Source organism: Rhinolophus sinicus, chromosome 1 (genome assembly GCF_057876585.1).
Source record: "Rhinolophus sinicus isolate RSI-liver-muscle chromosome 1, RSI-T2T, whole genome shotgun sequence".
NCBI classification, from domain to species: Eukaryota; Metazoa; Chordata; class Mammalia; order Chiroptera; family Rhinolophidae; genus Rhinolophus; species Rhinolophus sinicus.
The window spans coordinates 158,844,023-158,862,867 of NC_142501.1; the positions used below are offsets into that span (position 1 = coordinate 158,844,023).

The 18,845-nt window shown below is 39.2% G+C and overlaps 1 protein-coding gene across 1 annotated transcript in view; it reads left to right on the forward strand.

The window, feature by feature from the left end:
- The first annotated feature begins 204 nt into the window (after window positions 1–204).
- BTC (betacellulin) overlaps window positions 205–18,845 on the forward strand; it is a 41,781-nt gene continuing 23,140 nt past the window's right edge. Inside the window, exon 1 of the mRNA XM_019720717.3 lies at window positions 205–708. Within this exon, the coding sequence (XP_019576276.2) occupies window positions 645–708 (64 nt within the window). The 5' untranslated portion in view covers window positions 205–644. The remainder of the gene's footprint in view (window positions 709–18,845) is intronic.

Below are 18,845 nucleotides of genomic sequence, written 5' to 3' on the forward strand. Positions count from 1 at the left end.
TAAATTGTCAAATGCCTGAGGTTAACCACAGTGAATGCGCGCTCTCCTCCCTCCAAGCAATTGGCTGAAATAAGGGAAGTTAGAATTCCAGGGCTCCTTTGGGTCTGTGATTCTCCTTGTGGGTTCCTGGCGTTTTAGCAGGCCTTTTCCCGTGCTGCCTGCAGGCCCTGGAGGGCAAACCTGACACCTCTCTAGTGCATTCCTTCCTTTCTCCCTTCCTACCTGTTTACTCCCCAAGGCGGAGGGGCACTAACAGTCAGGTGCGACCCAGCAGGTGGAGTGGCTGAGCCGGCCCTAGGGCAACCCCAATATGCACTTGGCTGTGGGTGTGGGGTAATTTGGGTGGGAGCAACCTGGAGACTACCACCCCCGAGTCCTGCGCCTAGCTGGTGGGGTGTGTGCAGAAAGAGCGAGAATAAATAAGAGGTTTCCTCCGCCCAGCGACACTCACGGAGCCGGCGGCCGCCGCCCTGGGTGTTTGCCTGCCCTGTAGTCGGGGTTCCAGCCTGAGGAGTAGTTTCGTTTCCTGCTGGCTGCGGGATTAATTTCCAGGCACTCCCTCGGACGCCCGAGGCCTGGAAAAGGGGCGCAGGAGGAGACGGGAGACTCTTCTAGGGGCTGCCTGGCCCCGCAGCGCGGGGTTGATGGAACGGACCGCCCCGGGCAGCGGCGCTAGCTCCCAGCCATTGCTCTTGGCCTTCGCCCTGGGTAAGTGGCCGCGCTGGGCACTTAAGACCCAAGAGGAAAGTCTGGGGTGGAGTCGCAAGGAAGGCGAACCCTGATCCGTTCTCGCCTCTGGACCCGAGGGCGCACTGGTGCTGACTGGGGCGGGTCGGAGAACTTGGATGACTGAGAGGACGCTAGGTTAAGGGTCAGCAAACTGGGCACCTGTTGGGGCGGTCCCTGAGCGAGTGGGGAGACCCGAGGGCGGAAGGAATCCCGGGGACCCCGCCGCTGGTGCTGCAAACGTGGGCGCAGAACGGAGGACCGGGTACGTTGGGCTGGGGGGCCTTCCAAGCCTTAGGGGCTCCGTGGGGGCGCCGTGTCCGCGAGTGCGCAGGAGGGAAATCCACCAAAGAAGTAGCATGGGAGACTGGACCCAGCTGGGCATCCCGGGAGGAATTGGAAAGGGAACTCCTTGGCTTACGATGCAAGCGGGAAGCACCCCGCAAGGTGGAGGGCAATTTGATTGGGGGGGGGGGGGTGTTCCAGAGGTAGGCGTATGACCCCTGGAGAGACAGAGGAGCCGGCCATAGCCTGGGAAGGAATTATTACACCTATTTCTTGCTGGGGCAATTGGGAGGAGCTGGAGAAAAGACCAATTCTGAGACCTGAGTCTCCTGTCGCTGATAGGGAAGAGAAGGAAAGGGAAACAACGTTTTTCACTTAGGGCGCTATCCATGAGCCACATAGATGCTTTACTTGGAATACAGTCATGTGCCACTTAACAAGGGGATGCGCTCTGAGAAATGCCACCTTAGGCGACTTGCTCATTGTGCGAACATCATAGATGCGCTTACACAAACCTAGATGGTAGAGCCCACTACACACCTAGGCCATGCGGTGTAACTTATCATTATCAATATCATGTACTGTACATAATTGTATGTGTTATATTTTTATTAGACTGGCAACGCCGTTTTATTTACACCAGCATCTGTATATTATTTCCTGTTTTAAGGAGAAATTGGGCCTGGGGGGGGGGGCTTTTCTTCTCTTTGAAGGTTTAATCTGGTTTGATAAATTAAGGACCCTTAGGTGTGGACACCTGGTGTAAGGGGAGACCGGCTGGTGGGAGGAGTAGCAGGATGCTGGAACCCACCAGAGGCTCTCCTAACCACCTGGGGTGTGGGCGCTGGCACAGAGAGAGATGGAACTTCGGGTGCTGGGGAAGGTTTATGCAGCTGGAAGCAAGGCTCCCCTCGCCCTCCAGTGTGGTAAGGGAGCAGGAAAATCCTACTGCTTCAAGGTACCCCCTCTGCATCATGGTCGTTTTGTAGAAGGGGGAAGGAAAGGGAAACTGGCAGTATTTTGTGGTCTTAGCTGGGCTTAGCTTGAGGCACTAATGTGGGAGGAGAAAGAGTCTTCACAGCTGAAATGTCTACAGCTTAAAGCCTGGGTAGGGCTGGGATTTCCCTATGGAGGTAAAATAAATGGAATCTAAATGGAAACTTTTATTTGGCTGTGTCCTTGGAGTTAGAGGGGTGGCTAAAATGGTATCGTGCTCTTGGTTGGAAGTGGATGAGACTTAGAACCATGGTTAGAGAGAAGGGACTGACGTAACAAATCCTGCAGAGGAAGAAGTGATGTGGAGCCTAAAGAGCAATGGGTCTGAGAATTAGGCCCAGAAACAGTACTGATGCTTTGCCGGTACTGGATGAACGTGGCCTTCTCTCCCTCCACCTTGTCTGGACTGTCCGACAGTCAAAGTATGTATTTACTGAGAATCTGCTACAGTCAGCAAGATACTAGAGTACAGGGGATAGGGGTGGGATGAGGGCTCAAGAAATTCCTAAGACATAGTTTCTAAGACGTGATTCCTACCCTAAGAGATGCTATGTTGAATTTGGGAATGCAAGACTAACAGCTATGACACAATTAGAGAAAAGTCGTGAAACCAGGGAAGGGAGATCTACCTCCTACATAAGCTTCCACAGTGAGGGATGGAGTAGTTGGGAACAGCTGCATGGAGGATGGGAGTGGGTGCCTTGAAGCTTGGGTAGGATTTGAAATAGTAGGGAAGAGAGACCAATGATAGAAAAGGGGAAAAGCATTTAGTGAAGCGCTGGCGATGGAAATAAGACTGCTTTACTGGAGAGACAGGTAATCAGCCTGCCAGAAAGTAGAATTTATGGGATGCAAAGAGATTATGAAGAGCCAAAAAAACCACATTAAAGTATTTGGACACGAATCAATAAACAGTTAAACACACACCATCATAGTTCTTGAATACAGGAGTGATATGATGCAAACAAAGATTTAAGGAGATAAATCTGGTGGGGGGGCAGGTGCAGTGTAGGAGGAGGGGAGGGCAGCTGTGGGCCAGAGGACCTGGTTGTCTCATAGGTGCGATCCAGGCATGAGCTAGTCCAGGCCTAGATTAGGGTGATGTGCCAGCAGAAATGTTATGGTAGAAATGATTATTCCAAGTTGATGGACATTCTTTCCCCTTTACTATCACACAGTGCTTTATTTTTTTCTCAAAACCGGTCAAAAGGCAGGAATGAAAAAATAAAAATCTCTAAATCTAGTACTATTGTATACTCAGGGTAACCTAAATGTACAACTGCCCTGTTGAATGTTTAGTTTAGGGAATTGAATCCAGTCTTCTTAGATCCCCTAAAAGCTCCACTCCTTGCAAAACGTAGTTTGTTGACATCAGTGTTTCAAGTGGTCTTCTTTCTCCCATGCACACTTTACTTTTAATTCTCATTCCCAATTTAAGTCTCATGTTATTTTACTTATTTTTTGAAAGGAATGTGAGCAATGTGCTGTGTTATCCACGTGTGTGTGTGTGTGCGTGTGTCACAGTGAAAAGTGCCTTGAAAATCGGCACTGAGCAGACATGAGACCTGGTTCCAACTCTGCACACCAGAACTCTAATATATATGTAAATTATAGCTTTCTGGGCATTGTTTTTCTTATTTGTAAAATGAAGGGGTTGCTTTAGATGAAACTAAGGTTCTTACCACTTGATATGCTACTGATCTTTAACCAACATTTCTATTGGGATATTTAAGAGAAAACATTTTTACAATAGTATTTAGCTTCCATTTACTTTGTAATGGGATCTTTGTTTCATGCAAATGTTTTCATCACAGAAAGACTCATGGATGCTTGATTCTTTAAGAAATATGGTAAAGGTGAAACAACTTTGTTTCAAGTGGGTTTTTTTTATCTTAAAGAAATTGGATCATTCATTGTAATTCAGTTTTTTGTTTTGTTTTGTTTTGTTTTTTTAGTTTCTCCCTCTCATCCACTTGCTATATAACACTAAAGCTAAAATTATAACCAGTGAAAAAGGGGGAAAATATTTCTTTAAAAAAAAGCGTGAGTTTTAAGGTCAAAAATATGTTTTCCTTATTAAAATCTAGAACATCAATGTTTGTAAGTTGGTTTTAAGTTCTGCTTGAAAACATGAATTCATTCATGATGTAATATCTAGCTCTCAAGTTTCAAAGCAGGTGGTGGCAGCAGGTAAAATTCCCATTGTACAAATGAAGTGACGGAAACCCCAAACTCTGAAAGATTTGCCTCTTCAGATGTAATTTTGGCTCAGAAGAACATTGGAAGTTATTTTTTTCCTGTTCAAAAACCTTAGGTTTCACAGGCCACACTTGCATATTCTACATATTCTAACAACTGTTACAAATCACTTTTTGCTACTGCTCCATTCCTACCTGTTGTGTGGAAATTCCCAAATAATTCTGGAAGACCCGAATACTGCAGGCACAACTTTGTGGCGCCCACTCAAGGTGCCCTGCTGATGCTTGGCCTTCCAATGTCTGTGCCCAAATTGAAGATGCAGAGGACAGAGAGGACTTATGTCTGTCCCAGGGACCCAAGCCTCTGGCACTGTATGATGTCTGTGGAGACTGCCCACCCCAATCCTCCTGTGCTCCTTACGTCCACAGAGAGCCCGGTGCGAAAACCTAATCTTGGTTTTTTTCACCCTTTTATTGTAGTCAGCTCATGTCAGGACATAGACATGAATGTCACCAGGAGGCTGGGCCAGGGGATGGTCAGAGGGACAGACACTAAGCTGTACCCCATGTCACCCCTCTGGTCCATGAACCATGCTTGTAAGCGTCTCCTTTAGAATCAGTGTCTTCCCAGGAGGATCCATACAAGCCAGAATACAGGCTGCATGCAGTTTAGGTGTAAGCCCTGATCATGATACACTTCCAAAGCTGCTCTGACAGACCTCGGGATCCACAAAAAATTTGTAGTCCAGTTGGTCAGGAGTACTCCAAAGTACAATAAGAGGAAAGCAACCTGATTAAAATGGGTATGCTTTCTACTGCTCATTACTGCTAGTTTTCCCAGGCATATTTGTATTTTTAAATAGGGATCTCAGTGGCTCAAATGCATTTCTACTTGTCAAATTCAAAGAAATAAGGAGAGAATTTTTTAGATGGTTGAGGAGAGATGGGGTATTTAATCTTAATTCACATCAGTTAGGTAATAACCTACTTTGATTATCAGCAAGGCTAAATCAAATAGCCATGAAATATTTAAATTCATTCTTTACATTTTTTTGAGGCTATGTAGTATATTATTTACCTGACCTATAGACTAGAAGCATTAATTCCAAAACAGTGACAAAAAGTATAACAATGTTTGTGTTCAGCCTTTTTACTGGTATTTCAGAGTACCCAAGTTGGTTGTGTAACAGCCTGAGTTACTAATACAACCTTTCCCTCTGCAAAATCACGGATTTATTCATTCATTTAGCCTTACTTAATAATGACATGCCAGGGGGCCTTTTCTTGGGAATGTAATACTAATGGATAATGGGTAACTGTTGAGGTATTTTTCAATATGGGAATATTACAGATCATGCAGTGGTTTAAATACTGGTTTTACTGTGCAGAGTGGATCAGAAAAAGAGAGATGAATATAATAACAGTAAGTAAAGAGAAAGCTGCTGTTAACTAGCCCAGAAAGTCTGAACCAGGCAACAAAGAGAAGGAAATAAATTCAATATATGTTTCCAAGCGAGAATTTATAGGATATAATGACAAGTCCAGTGTAAGTAAGGAAGGGGAAAGAAAAAGTAAATCTGTCTCTAAGACTGATAAACTGAGAGAGAAAAGGAATTTACAGTATCACATGTGAATGAGAGCTTTTTTTGTGTGTGAGTATGTGAACTGTTTTGGAGACATTCAAATGTCCTATGAACATTAGGAAACATAGAAGTTGACTTCAAATTATAGCAATAGAACCCAAATCTGATTCTTCTCCCAAGAAATGTAAAAAGTACAGGTTATTGGGCCTCTCCCCAGACCTATTAAAGTCTGGTTAACATGTTCCTATGAATCTAACTGTTTAAAGACTTTCCAAGAGAAGAAAAAACTTTCCTTACAGAATAATGGCAAATTATATATGTAGATAATGCCTCTCTAGGAGGTGGAGCTTAATTCCTTGCCCCGTTTGAATGTAGGCTAGATGTAGTGACTTGCTTCCAAAGAACAGAGCATGAAAAGGGAAAAAATAGAATCTGGCAAACACTACCTTACCCAGGAGCTCAGGGTTAACATCACCAATGATATCGTGTGGATATCATGTACCTCTCGTATGCGACGAGAGGAACGCTCCTCTCTAGAGTTCACTCTAAAAACCCCAAATCCAATCATTATAAAAACATTAGAAAAACTCAAAATTGAATGCCATTCTACAAAACGCCTGGCAAGTACTCATTAAAATTGTTAATGAAGTCATAGAAAACGAGGAAAGACTGAGAACCTGTCACAGACCAGGGGACGCTAAGAATCTTGACAGAGAAAAAGGACATTCATGGAAAAGTTGTGAAATCAGAATCAAGTCTTGAGTTTGGTCAATAGTAATGCATCACTGTGGATTCTTCGTTTTGATAAATGTACCACTGTAATGTAAGATGGTAACATTAGAGGAAATGGGAGTAGGTGAGGAGTATATCGGAATGCTCTGTACTTTGCAACTCTTCTCTACAGGCACCTCTCGCTTTTTAAAAGTTCGCTTTATGCTACTTCACTTTTATGAAAGCTCTACATTAGTAGTATTAGGTTGGTGCAAAAATAATTGCGGTTTTTGCAATTGTTTGTAACCTTTTAAACTGCAATTACTTTTGCACCAACCTAATACCTGTTTTCGCTAGGTGAAAAGAAATCTGAAGAGGATTTGAGCTTTTGTGAAAAACAGGTAAAAGGTTAAAATAGTGTTTGTTTTGTAGCAGCTGTTATAGAGGCAGTGCACACTCTGAGAAGTGAGTGCCACCAAGTTCCTTCCCGAGGAACTTGGTGAGCTACACGTAGCATCTCAGCATCAACTTGCCATAACTTTGAACTGTGTCTGTGAGCATCCGTGCTTTATCTCGATTTATTTTGCACCTCTGTTAGCAAGACGTGTTCTAAGGTAATTGCTTCTCACTTTATGCCATTTCAGCTTATGAAAGATTTCATAGGAATATTTTACTTCTGGATAGTGGGGAAAACCTGTATCACAAAATAAAGGTTATTATTTTCTTGAAGGCTCTACAGGAGATTCTAATAACTAGCCAGTTTGGACAATCACCTAGTGAGAAAACTGAGCTGAAAATATAAATGAATAATTTAGCCGATTATAATTTCGGGATCTAGCACATGATAAATCCTCATTAAATATTTGTTCAAATACTGAGTCCATGAGTATTTTGTGAGATTGAATAACGTTAAAAAAAGATACAAAAGCAAATCCCAGATACAGAAAATAGAAAGAAGGTTGCCAGGGGCCAGGAGAGGAGGGATTGAGGAGTTATTGTTTAGTGGGTATAGAGATTCAGTTTGCAAGCTGAAAATAGTTCTGGAATGGATGGTGGTGATGGTTGTACAACAGTGTAAATGTGTTTAATACCACTGAACTGTGCATTTAAAAATGGTTAAATTAGTAAATTTTGTTATGTGTGTTTAACTACAATAAAAAATTGGGGGAAAAAGAGGGACTACAGTAGTGTTAATGGCACCCACATTTATGGTGAGGGAGTCAGAAATAGAGCTGGCAGAGTTGACTGAAAATGGAAGGATAATTCTGGCGGATTGTACATGGAAGATTTGGGAAGGTCAACAGTATCAAATACTATGGAGACAGAGGACGCTGAGGCGCAAGAAGAGGCTTCTGACGAGTGAACTATGAGGAAATCATTGGTGGTCTTGAAAGACCAGAGACAGATTGGTGGTAACTAAAGAAACTACACACACACACACACACACACACACACACACAACTGGGAAGATAGGAGTTGGAGTGGTGAATAGAAAAGCGAAAGTTTTGGTTTATGAGAGCCAACTTCAAATAGTGGAAAAGTTGTCTCAACAAAGGTTTCCTCTGTTTACTTCAGAGGGCCCAACTTGAATTAATAAATTCCAGGAAGATAGCTCTTACCTTAATTTAGGAGGAATTTTCTCCCAAGTAGAACTTTGAAAAATGAAATCAGCTGCCTTGGGATGTGGATGTTTGTGGTCTGGATGGCACTTACAGGAAGTTGTGTAGAGATGATTCTTAGGTGAGGTAGGTGGACCAAATGACTACCTAGCATTCTTTTTTTTTTTTTAATTTATTGGGGTGACAATTGTTAGTAAAATTACATAGATTTCAGGTGTACAATTCTGTATTACATCATCTATAAATCCCATTGTGTGTTCACCACCCAGAGTCAGTTCTCCTTCCATCACCATATATTTGGTCCCCCTTACCCTCATCTCCCACCTAAGAACTCAGGATGATTTTACCACACTTTGAGAATGGTAGGTAGGTCGAGTTTTGGAGGTTGGTAGGTAGAGTTTCAAACTAAGAAATTGTCAGTAGATTTCTCTGGGGGAAAAAAAAGAGGCAGGGCACTTGGAGACCTGGGAAACCAATGGTGAAGAATTAATAAAAACAAAAATTAAAAGAAAATTACTTGTTTTTCCCCTCAAAACTGGATTCAGTGACCACGTCTTCTCATCTTGAAGTATAGTACCAATCTTATGCCCCATGCTCAGATTTTGCCTTAAAGACTCTGTATTCTTTATATTTTACCATCAATTAGGATAATAATTATCAGTTGGCCTCCAATTGTGAAGGGAAAAAATCCCCAGCATAACTATAATTGATAAATTATATTGACAAAATCTTCAAATATTTCAGAAGACACATTTCTAACATTGCCACCCTATGATAGAAAACATCTGTGAGAAAATTCCCTATTTTTAGATAAATGACAATTATCCTGTAATAGAGGGTCAAAAGAGTGACTGGAAATTTGATTTAGATGTGAGATAAAACTACACATAAGAATAATAAACTACACTTGTCATTTGCCTTTGCAGAAGCATAACAAAGGAAAAGCATCCCATTCTTTCCTACTGATTTCTGTATAAGAGCATTCCCACTATTAAATATTTACTGAGTGGTTTTCTAGACTAGTCAGATTCTTTATTGGGTCTCTGTCTTTCAGGATGTGGTGAACAGACATTGCAAAGCTTCAACTATTTGTTAATGAGTCTTATTTTCATAGGTCACACAAGGGAATCGTTTGAATTATTTCACAGTCATACCGTGCGTATCAAAAAGGCCTTTGTTTCTTAATTCTGTGTATAATTCTTCACTGTAGCTGGGCAGCTTTACCCTGTCTTCCAAACACCAAGCTCTGTGGGACTGCCTTTGGTCCTGTTTAGTTCCCAGCTTCTGTGAAACTTTTCCCAATGATCTCTTCGCTTAACGCATTGCCTCTTGTTGGAATTCCAGTAGAATTTATTTCCTATATACCTGGCACTTAACATATACAGCCTGATATTTATTTGTTTATTTGTTTATATATCTTGTCTCTGCAAATGGTTTTTATCAGTAAAGATAATGATGGATTAATGTTACGTTGGGTTGGCTTACCCTGACTCACTGTAAGGGCCTAAATTCTGGAGTTTCTTTCAGGTCAGGTAAGCAGCTACTCCAAAATCCTATGTTCTTTTCTTTACCATTATTAAAGTTTGATGACTAAACATGGATCAAAGGCTGTGTTATCGCTAGATCCAGAGGCCAACTCCACCATTCCTCCTCACTTTGCAGTCATGTAATCCTCCCCGATAAGAAATTGTTCGTTATTCTTGATTCCTTTTGCCTCCTCTCTTTGAACTATTATGGAAATTCAGTGAGCCTCAAGGTTTTCATTTAAAGTATTACAATGTCTGACTGTCTGATCTGGTCTTATCATAAAGGAATGGGAATCAAAAAGTCAAGTTTCGTTGATTTCTAAATAGCTAGCTATAGGTTATTATGTGGTCCCGTTCAATTTAGCCATTGTTGTCACAGATGAAATAACAATCATAGTGAAAAATAAAGAGGTTGATTTACTAGCAAAGGTATTGTAGTGTTGACAGGTTTCAGATATATGAGTTAGTTTATGTGTGACAGGTTGTTAAATTGCTTCCTTCTTTAGGCTTTAAAAATAATAAATTTGTGCAGTACTTTTATGAGCTAAGAAAAAGTGTTATCCATCATTCTTATCCTTTCTTAAATAGCAAGCTATTGTTTCTGCCATTTGGAATATAATACTATATTGGTGGAGAAAGGAGTTCATATTATATTATATTTCACTTTCCTAATTTTGACTGGACATAATCTATTTGTGAAGACCCTCTTCTTGTTTCTCTGCTCTTGTCTCTGTCTCCCCTCATGGTCCTGAAGCCTGTCTTTTAGTTTTGTAGAACAGGTAGTTCTCCAGGTGATTTGAGAGACCTTGGAAAAAATCCCTCCTTGTCCTGGAACATGGATCTCCATGACATGTCCTGATGCCCCAAATCCTCTGTATTGGGATGCAAACATTGTGCTCCCCTTAAAATCCCTTAAACTACCTCCTTTGTCTCTTGCTGATCTCCCCACTCATATCAGGTCACCCATCTTTATAGACTTGGATACAAGATCGTGTCCCAGGGCACGAGTTCTGGCCTCTCCCTCACCAAGGGGCCAGAGAATGAGGGAGTTAGCACCCTGTACGGGGTATTTTGTCCAATCAAAAATGGGTGATGAAAATGATTGGGACAAATTCCTCCTTCATTCTTTCTCCAAGGACTCATTCAAGATGCAGCTCCTTTTTGAACACTTTATGTAGCCCCATATGAGGGAACATGTCATCTGAGCAAATTTCTGTGTCTCTGTGGCTCACTTTGGAGCTGCACCCAGAATGATGAGTACACACTTTACATTGCTGTGCCTCTTTTCTACTCTTCATTTCTTTTTTTCTCTTCTCATGGCCCAGAGCTTGTATCTCCCAAATAAAGTGATAACCCCTTAATCTGTATCTTGGGCTCTGCTTTTTAGAAGACCCAGGTTGGGACACTTGATTCTAGTATATTTCTTTTGAGTTGAGTAATTTCTCTCCTTGCAGATCTGCTTTAAAATCAAATACATTTAGAAAGGGAAATATATTAAAGAATTATGTTCTACCTGGGGGAATGTTGAAGTAGTATGAGGATTCTGGTTTATAGGAGGGCGAAAGACAACAACAACAATAACAACAAATACAAAAAGAGTCAACAAAAAAGGATGGAGAAGAACACCGATGTCAAACTTCACCTTATTTCACAGTTTTTGTCTCAGCCAACTACAAGGCCAATGTTAAACATCATTTCCACTCCCTAATATTTTTTCAACTCCATATTAGATGTCATCTCTTTTTGGACTTGGAAAATGTTCTGTGTATAGGATACATACCCAAGGTTCTGATTTTATTCTTGACAGTAAAGATACAATGGGAAAATTGCTCCCAGATGCTAATAGTTTTTACTCCGAATGTTGATTCAAACTTTTAAAACTTTATTAACTCTATTTTTCCAAAATTAGAGATGATTTATAATCTACTTTGTTTTCAAATACTAGTACATATAAGATATGACTTTATCTGCTAGATTTGTGTCACTGAATCATTTAACCAACCAAGTGAATCAGTAATCCAGTTTGACATAAACAATATGCTGAGTCACTGGTAGAACTGTACTGAGAATACAAAGAACCATACATGTAGATAATGCCATATTTCTGTTAATCAGTTGAGGCACATTCATTTCAAAACTCTTTTAAAAGCATTGAAAAGAAACAGCATGTGGAAAGACCAACATACAGTTTTGCCTCACTAAGTACATATATATAAGCACACTTGCAGAGGTGTGTAGTATGCACTGTGTGTGTGTATATGTGTGTGTGTGTTGTAATTTGTTTCAGAAACATATTTTATACACAAGTCAAATTATACCATAAATGTTGAAATTTACCAATATCTATTTATGAGAGTGATAATCTATTCTACCAGAGTAATTAGAATTCTTGTTTTACTTCAGGCCTCTTACACCTGCTATTTTGTTGAGTGACTTACCCTGTGCAAGGCATTACCCAGGTTAATAATTCATGTCTCACTTTTTTCATTTCTTTAAACACATAGCTGAATCTTTAGCACGTAAGTTACATTTTATGGGCCTAAGTTTATGGATGAGGACCCAGAAGTTCAATGTTGAGTAATTTAATCATAATCACAAAGCTAGTGATTAAAAGGTACATCCAGGATTCAAATCCAGCTCCATTTGTCTCCAAACCTATCCTTTACCCATCAACCTATACTGCTTCCCTCTAAAATAAATGAAATTTCAAGGATTTGATCATGAAATACTCTTCCAATTTCTGCTTATATTCATAGATTAATAACTTCTCCTTTGATTTACAGTTGGATCTTTTAATGGGAGATGAAGTGAGGTTCAGATCCTAAAATAAGATTGATAAGATATCATAAGAAATCACTGAGTTCAGTAGACACAAGTAGATGTTAGGATATCTAAAAAGATATCCTAAATCATCAGAAAATAGATGAATGGACATTTTGTGATAATGTTATATTTATTTTTAAAATATAAAATGCACTTGGCTCTAAAAATGGAAAATTCAGCTCAGAGATGAGGCAAGTACAACGTACATAACTGTTTAGGTTGGTCACATTTGATCTTTTTAAATAGTTGACTCAGCTGGTGTATGACTTACCTCAGCATTAGCAGTAACTTTGAGACAGTGGGTCATGCTCCTTGTCATGTGTTTCTTTCAATGCTTGTATTGTTCCCAATGATCTCATTCCCCATGATAGCTGACAGGGAGAATACTTTTAATACATTCAGTAATTTTTAATTTGGGAATCTCAGCATGTATAAAAGTAAATGGAGCTGTGACTTACTAAAGCAGAAATTAGTTCTTTTTCCTTTTTGTCTTTAATTTTATGTGTATGAAGTTGGTATTTAGAAACTAGCCCTGGAAATACAGACTCAATTTTCAATCACTTAGCAAATACCGCTAATCTAACATTATTTTGTTTTATTTTGTTTTTATTGCTTTGATGCATCTGAGAAATTCTTCAGGTCACGTGAAGCAGGGAAGTGTGGTTGAATGAAAGGATAAGAAATAGAAAAATTGTGAAATATTTGAATGATAGGTGAAATCTAACACAATAACATTTAAAAGGGCCAAGTGTAAAATCTCTTTTTTTAGGTAAAAAATAGAAATGAAGCAAAACAGAATGACAAAAAATAAGAAATAAACCCATCAATACACTGCTTCTCAGTAGTACATAGGATTTAGGAACTTTATTTTATTGTAAGCAGAATAAAACCCCAGTTTTTAATGGGACAACTGAAAAAAGCTGATATACTATATGGCTGCCTTACCAGAAATACAAGTTCTGATAATTAAGTTCATGAACTTGTTGCAATGATGTTGCTAAACTTTTTTGTTATCAGAGGGATTATTCATCATGAATTTGTACCAAACAGACAAATGGTTAACCAAGTTTACTATTTGGAAGTGCTGAAAAGGCTGCGTGAAAAAGTTAGACGACCTGAATTTTTTGCCAACAATTCATGGCTCTTGCATCACGACAATGTACCAGCTCACATGGCACTGTCTGTGAGGGAGTTTTTAGCCAGTAAACAAATAACTGTATTGGAACACTCTCCCTACTCACCTAAGCTGGCCACCAATGACTTCTTTCTTTACCCAAAGACAAAGGAAATATTGAAAGGAAGACAGTTTGATGACATTCAGGACATCAAAGGTAATACAATGACAGCTTTGATGGCCATTCCAGAAAAAGAGTTCCAAAATTGCTTTGAAGAGTGAACTAGGCACTGGCATAGCTTCCCAAGGGGAGTACTTTAAAGGTGACCATAGTGATATTCAGCAATGAGGTATGTAGCACTTTTTCTAGGATAAGTTTGCAAACATAATTGTCGGACCTCGTATGGTACCCCCAGTGTGGAGACTAAGAGTCCCGCTCTATTCTGTCTTTGCCAGGCCATGTGAAATGGCACTTTATTTTGACTTTGCACATAGGGGACAATGACAATGCTTTTGAGGGTCTTGAGGATGTCAAGTAAAATATAGTTGAAGGAACCAGGATGTTTAGCCTGAAGAAGATAAAATCTTTCAATAAAACTTGATGGCTGTCTTCAAATAAAATCTATCATGCAAAAGAGATATTAAAGTTATTCTAGGTGATTCTATTGAGCAGAGTAAATTTTCAGAAAGGCAAAAACCAGCTCAACAACAAGAAGCATTTGCAGAGCTTTAGAAATAGGTGCCTAATAATTTTTGGACTGAACTAATGACTGTGATTGAAAGAATGGTCTCACTGAAACTGGATGCCTTAAGACAATAAAGTCTCTCTACTGAAATTTTAAAGATGAGATTGATACATTCTCCCAAGGGATGATTTTGGAGAGTTGAGAGTTGGTGGGTAAGAAATTTTAATACCTTTAAGGTTCTTACTAATTCTGAAATATATGAATCGTGACCCTTTTGAATAAAAATCTTATAATTATAATTACATTTGCGATAACCCTATACCACATAAGGCCATTTTCTGAGACAGTAAGGGTTAGGACTTCAACATATGAATTTGGGTGTGTGTTGGGGGGTGGGGTACGGTGACACAATTCAACCCATTACATGGTCCTAGTAGTAAATTGGTGCTACTTAGAATATTTGTAAATAAAGATAAATTTGTAAATTTGTACTAATTATTATATTTATTTCCAAAGTGCAGAAAGACTGTGGCAAATTATCACTAAATAAGCTGGTTACTGGGGAAAAATTGTAAGGAAGTCAGTGTTTTACGACTATCTTGTGGGGTCATATATGACACCATAATCTTTGTCCTCTAAGTGATGTGTGGGACCAGTGAAAGCCCTTTAGTCAAAGATAGGAGCTCTTTTCTCTATTCTTCTGTCATACTTTGTTTTTATTTGTCCCCTCTGAGTCTCAAAGCGCTTGCGTAGAAATGACCATACATCTTTGTATTCTAGTATCTAGCACAGTGCTCAGTTTTAGGTGCTCGAAAGATATTACTCTTTTATTGTCACCAGAATTTCCCTAAGAAGAGTGTAGATTAATTTGAGATGTATTAACATTAGTCACCCAGACCCTACTTATCACTTGGAGATGTGAAGTGATGAGGACAATAGAAACCTACACTATTTGAATTAGATAAAACACATTTTATAAACAAATTTTACATGTTCACCATGGTTTCTGACCATCTATTGACAGATTTCTATTTTTTGAAGGAGGCGGGATTAAGATAAAATGATTTCTTCTGGAAAATACGCACATTATCTATCTATCTATCTATCTATCTATCTATCTATCTATCTATCTATATTTATCTATCTACCTACCTATCTATCTCCATGACACTAGATTGTAAATATCTGGCCTATGGTAGGCACTTAGTAAATAGTTGGAGGAGAAAAAAAGAGGACTAAGAAGGAAGAAGAGATGATGAACGAGAAAGAAAAGGAGGTGAAACAAAGGAAGGGAAAGAGAAGAATAATGAGAAAGAGGGTAGAAGAAAGGAAGAGAGTGGAGAAAGGGGCATGGGAGAGAGAGAGAGAGAAAAATGGTATCAGTGATTAGATCACCCTGTAATTGGTACATAGGGCTGTAGGAGTTCCCTGTCATGATTAATGCAACTTAGTCTGACATGGTTCCATAAAGATAGACTTGATTCCGCACCCATCAGCCACTGCTGATTCATTTGTTATGTGAGTTTTATGGGGACTCCCTTTATTTCATGTGCACAGTCATATAGGAAGGTGTTCTATAAATTTGTCCAATATTTCTAGGCATCTGAAGAAGGGTTTTGTTTTCCACATCTAAGTGCCATATTTTCTTTTATTTTTCTCTAAAATACAATCCATACTTTCACTGATGAAGATAATTATTATTGCCTTTCTGCAATGTGAGGATACAAAAGAACATGACAGTCCACATGTCAGAAGTGGACCCTCAACTAAACCAGGCCATGCTGGCACCCTAATCTCAGACTTCCAGGCTCCAGAACTGTGAGAAATAAATTTCTGTTGTTTATAAGTCAAGTAATAATAATAATGATTATTATAACAATGTATTTTTAAATTTTTATTATATATTTTTTTCATTTGCTTTTCATGAACAATTATGGGATGGGCAAGGAACCTATTATCCTAACTTTTCTTGAGGAAAAGGTCAGGATAGTTTGTTAATTAACTCAAGGTCACATAGTGAATTAATGACTGAGTCTGGTGATTTTTCCACAATATAATGGTACTTGCCTTAAGAAATAATTTTAAGAAGTCAAAATTTGAACCTTTGAGGCCTTGCAATTGATTTAGATGAAAATAACGGATTCAAAATGAAAGCTATATATTGGATTAAAACAGGTTGGAGAGAATTACATTGGTTTTCAACCAGAAAAATTTTCCTCCTTGGAGACATTTGGCAATGTCTGGAGACGTTTTTTGAGCATGACAACTCAGGAATAGAGGGCGAGGGTGGTGGTGGCATACTACTGGCATTTAGAGGGTAAAAGCTACGGATACTACTAGTCATCCTTTGATGCACAGCCTCCCACAACAAAGTATTAGCCAGCACAAAATATCAATAGTGTAAAATTGAGAAACCCGCTGGGTGTTTCCCATTCATTAAATCAGAACTTGAATTTCCTTGAACAATGAGGTGAGATGTATAGAATATAAAATACCTTTAAGCTCTTATTTTCTAAAGACTTTTCATTCATTTAAAATGAAGTTATATTTGCCAAAATTGCTAACTTTGACTGCAAAGGATTATACAGTAGTCCCCCTTATCTACAGTTTCATTTTCTGTGGTTCCAGTTACCTGCAGTCAACCATAATCCGAAAATATTAAATGGACAATTTCAGAAAGAAACAATTCATGAATTTTAAATTGTGCACCATTCTGAGTAGCATGATGACATCTCGCATCATCCTGCTTCAGGGAAGTGCATTATCTTTTTGTCCAGTGTGTCCACGCTGTATAAGTTCCCTGCCCTTTAGTCACACAGTAGCCATCTTGGTTATCAGATCAACTGTCACGGTATTGTAGTGCTTGTGTTCAAGTAACCCTTATTTTACTTAATAATGCCACATTCACGTAACTTATATTACAGTATATTGTTATAATTGTTCTATTTTATTAGTTCCTGTTATTAATCTCTTACTGTGCCTAATTTATAAATTAAACTTTATTATAGTTATGTATATACAGGAACAAGCACAGTATGTAGGGGTCGGGACTATCCGTGGTTTCAGGCATCCCCGGGGAGTCCTGGAACTTATTTCCCACAGATAAGTGGGGACTACTGTAATTGTAGAAGAGGCCCTGCCTTTCACACTAAACTTTGCAACTTTTTCTGCCTCTATTGGTATTCACCCTCTGCCTCTCTACTATACCTTTGGCTTCTTCCTGTCAATTTTCTCTCACATTTAAAAAAAACAAAGCAACTTTCTTTTTTTCTGTTCATATTGACTAATCTCATCCCTCTGTTTCGCAGTTCAACATCTTTAAAAAGTAATCTGCCATAATTTATGCACTCTTCATGTCACTAATATTACTAGTGCTTTCTGCTTTCCAGTGTGTGTGTTTCTATTCTTATCCTGAGTTCTCCATCATTTTTTTTTTTTATACTGTTGATCAAATTCTTCCAGAAAAACTCTTTCCTTACCTCTGTGGCTGCACCTTCTCAGTCACTTGAGGACATTTTTCTTTCTGCTACTCTGTCTTATTGGTATTCTTCAGGATTCTGTCCTTAATCAGCTTTCTCTTTTCACACGGCACTTTCTAAGAAACCCACTTCCATAGCATGAAATATGAGTTTATTTGCCAGGACTCCCAAATATAGAACCTGTAGCTTTGGCTTCCCTCTTAAGTTCCAGACCTAGTAGCCATGTTATCTCCTAGATAAGCCACAATCCATTTCAAATCTCATAATGTTCAAAATTGAATTTCTCTCTCTATGGCTGTCTTAACCACTTTTGGCTGCTATAACAAAATGCCATAGACTGGGTGGTTTGTAAACAACAAACATTCATTTCTCAGAGTTCTGGAGTCTAGGAAGTCCAAAATGAAGGCGCCGGCAGATTGAGTATCTGGTGAGAGCCTGCTTCTCGGTTCATAGACAGCCATCTCTCTGTGTGCTCACATGGCGGAAGGTACAGGAATTCTCCAGGGTCTCTTCTGAGGGCCCTGATTACATTCACAAAGGCTCTATGCTCCTGACCAAGTGACCTCCCAAAGGCTCTGCTTCCTAACGTCATCACATTGGGATTTAGGCCTCAACAAAAAAAATTCAGTCTGTAGCAATCCTCGACTTGTCTTTTTGTATACCTAGTATCTGTGATTGGTACCACAACGCAGCAAGTCACTCAAGCCACAAACTCTGGAGTCCTCTGATTCCTTTTTCCTCACTTCCCACCCTATTCCCCTATCCTACCAGTCACTGAATCCTTTATATTTTACATTGTAAATAATCTTTTGTAGTTATTCCTTTTTTGCATATCCAGTGTCACCACCTTGGTTTAGGTGTGTCTGAATCATCTGTATTGGTATTAAACTAATCTTTTCAATAGATATGTGTGTATATATATATGTGTATATATATATATATATATATATATATATATATATATATATATATGTAATTATCTTTTTTCTCACTTAAAACTTTTCGATGGCCCCATTTTACCTGTACAACAGAATTCAAACCCATTAATATGGCTCTTAGGACATTTGTTCCTTACTTGCTCTCCAGCATCCTCTTCCAT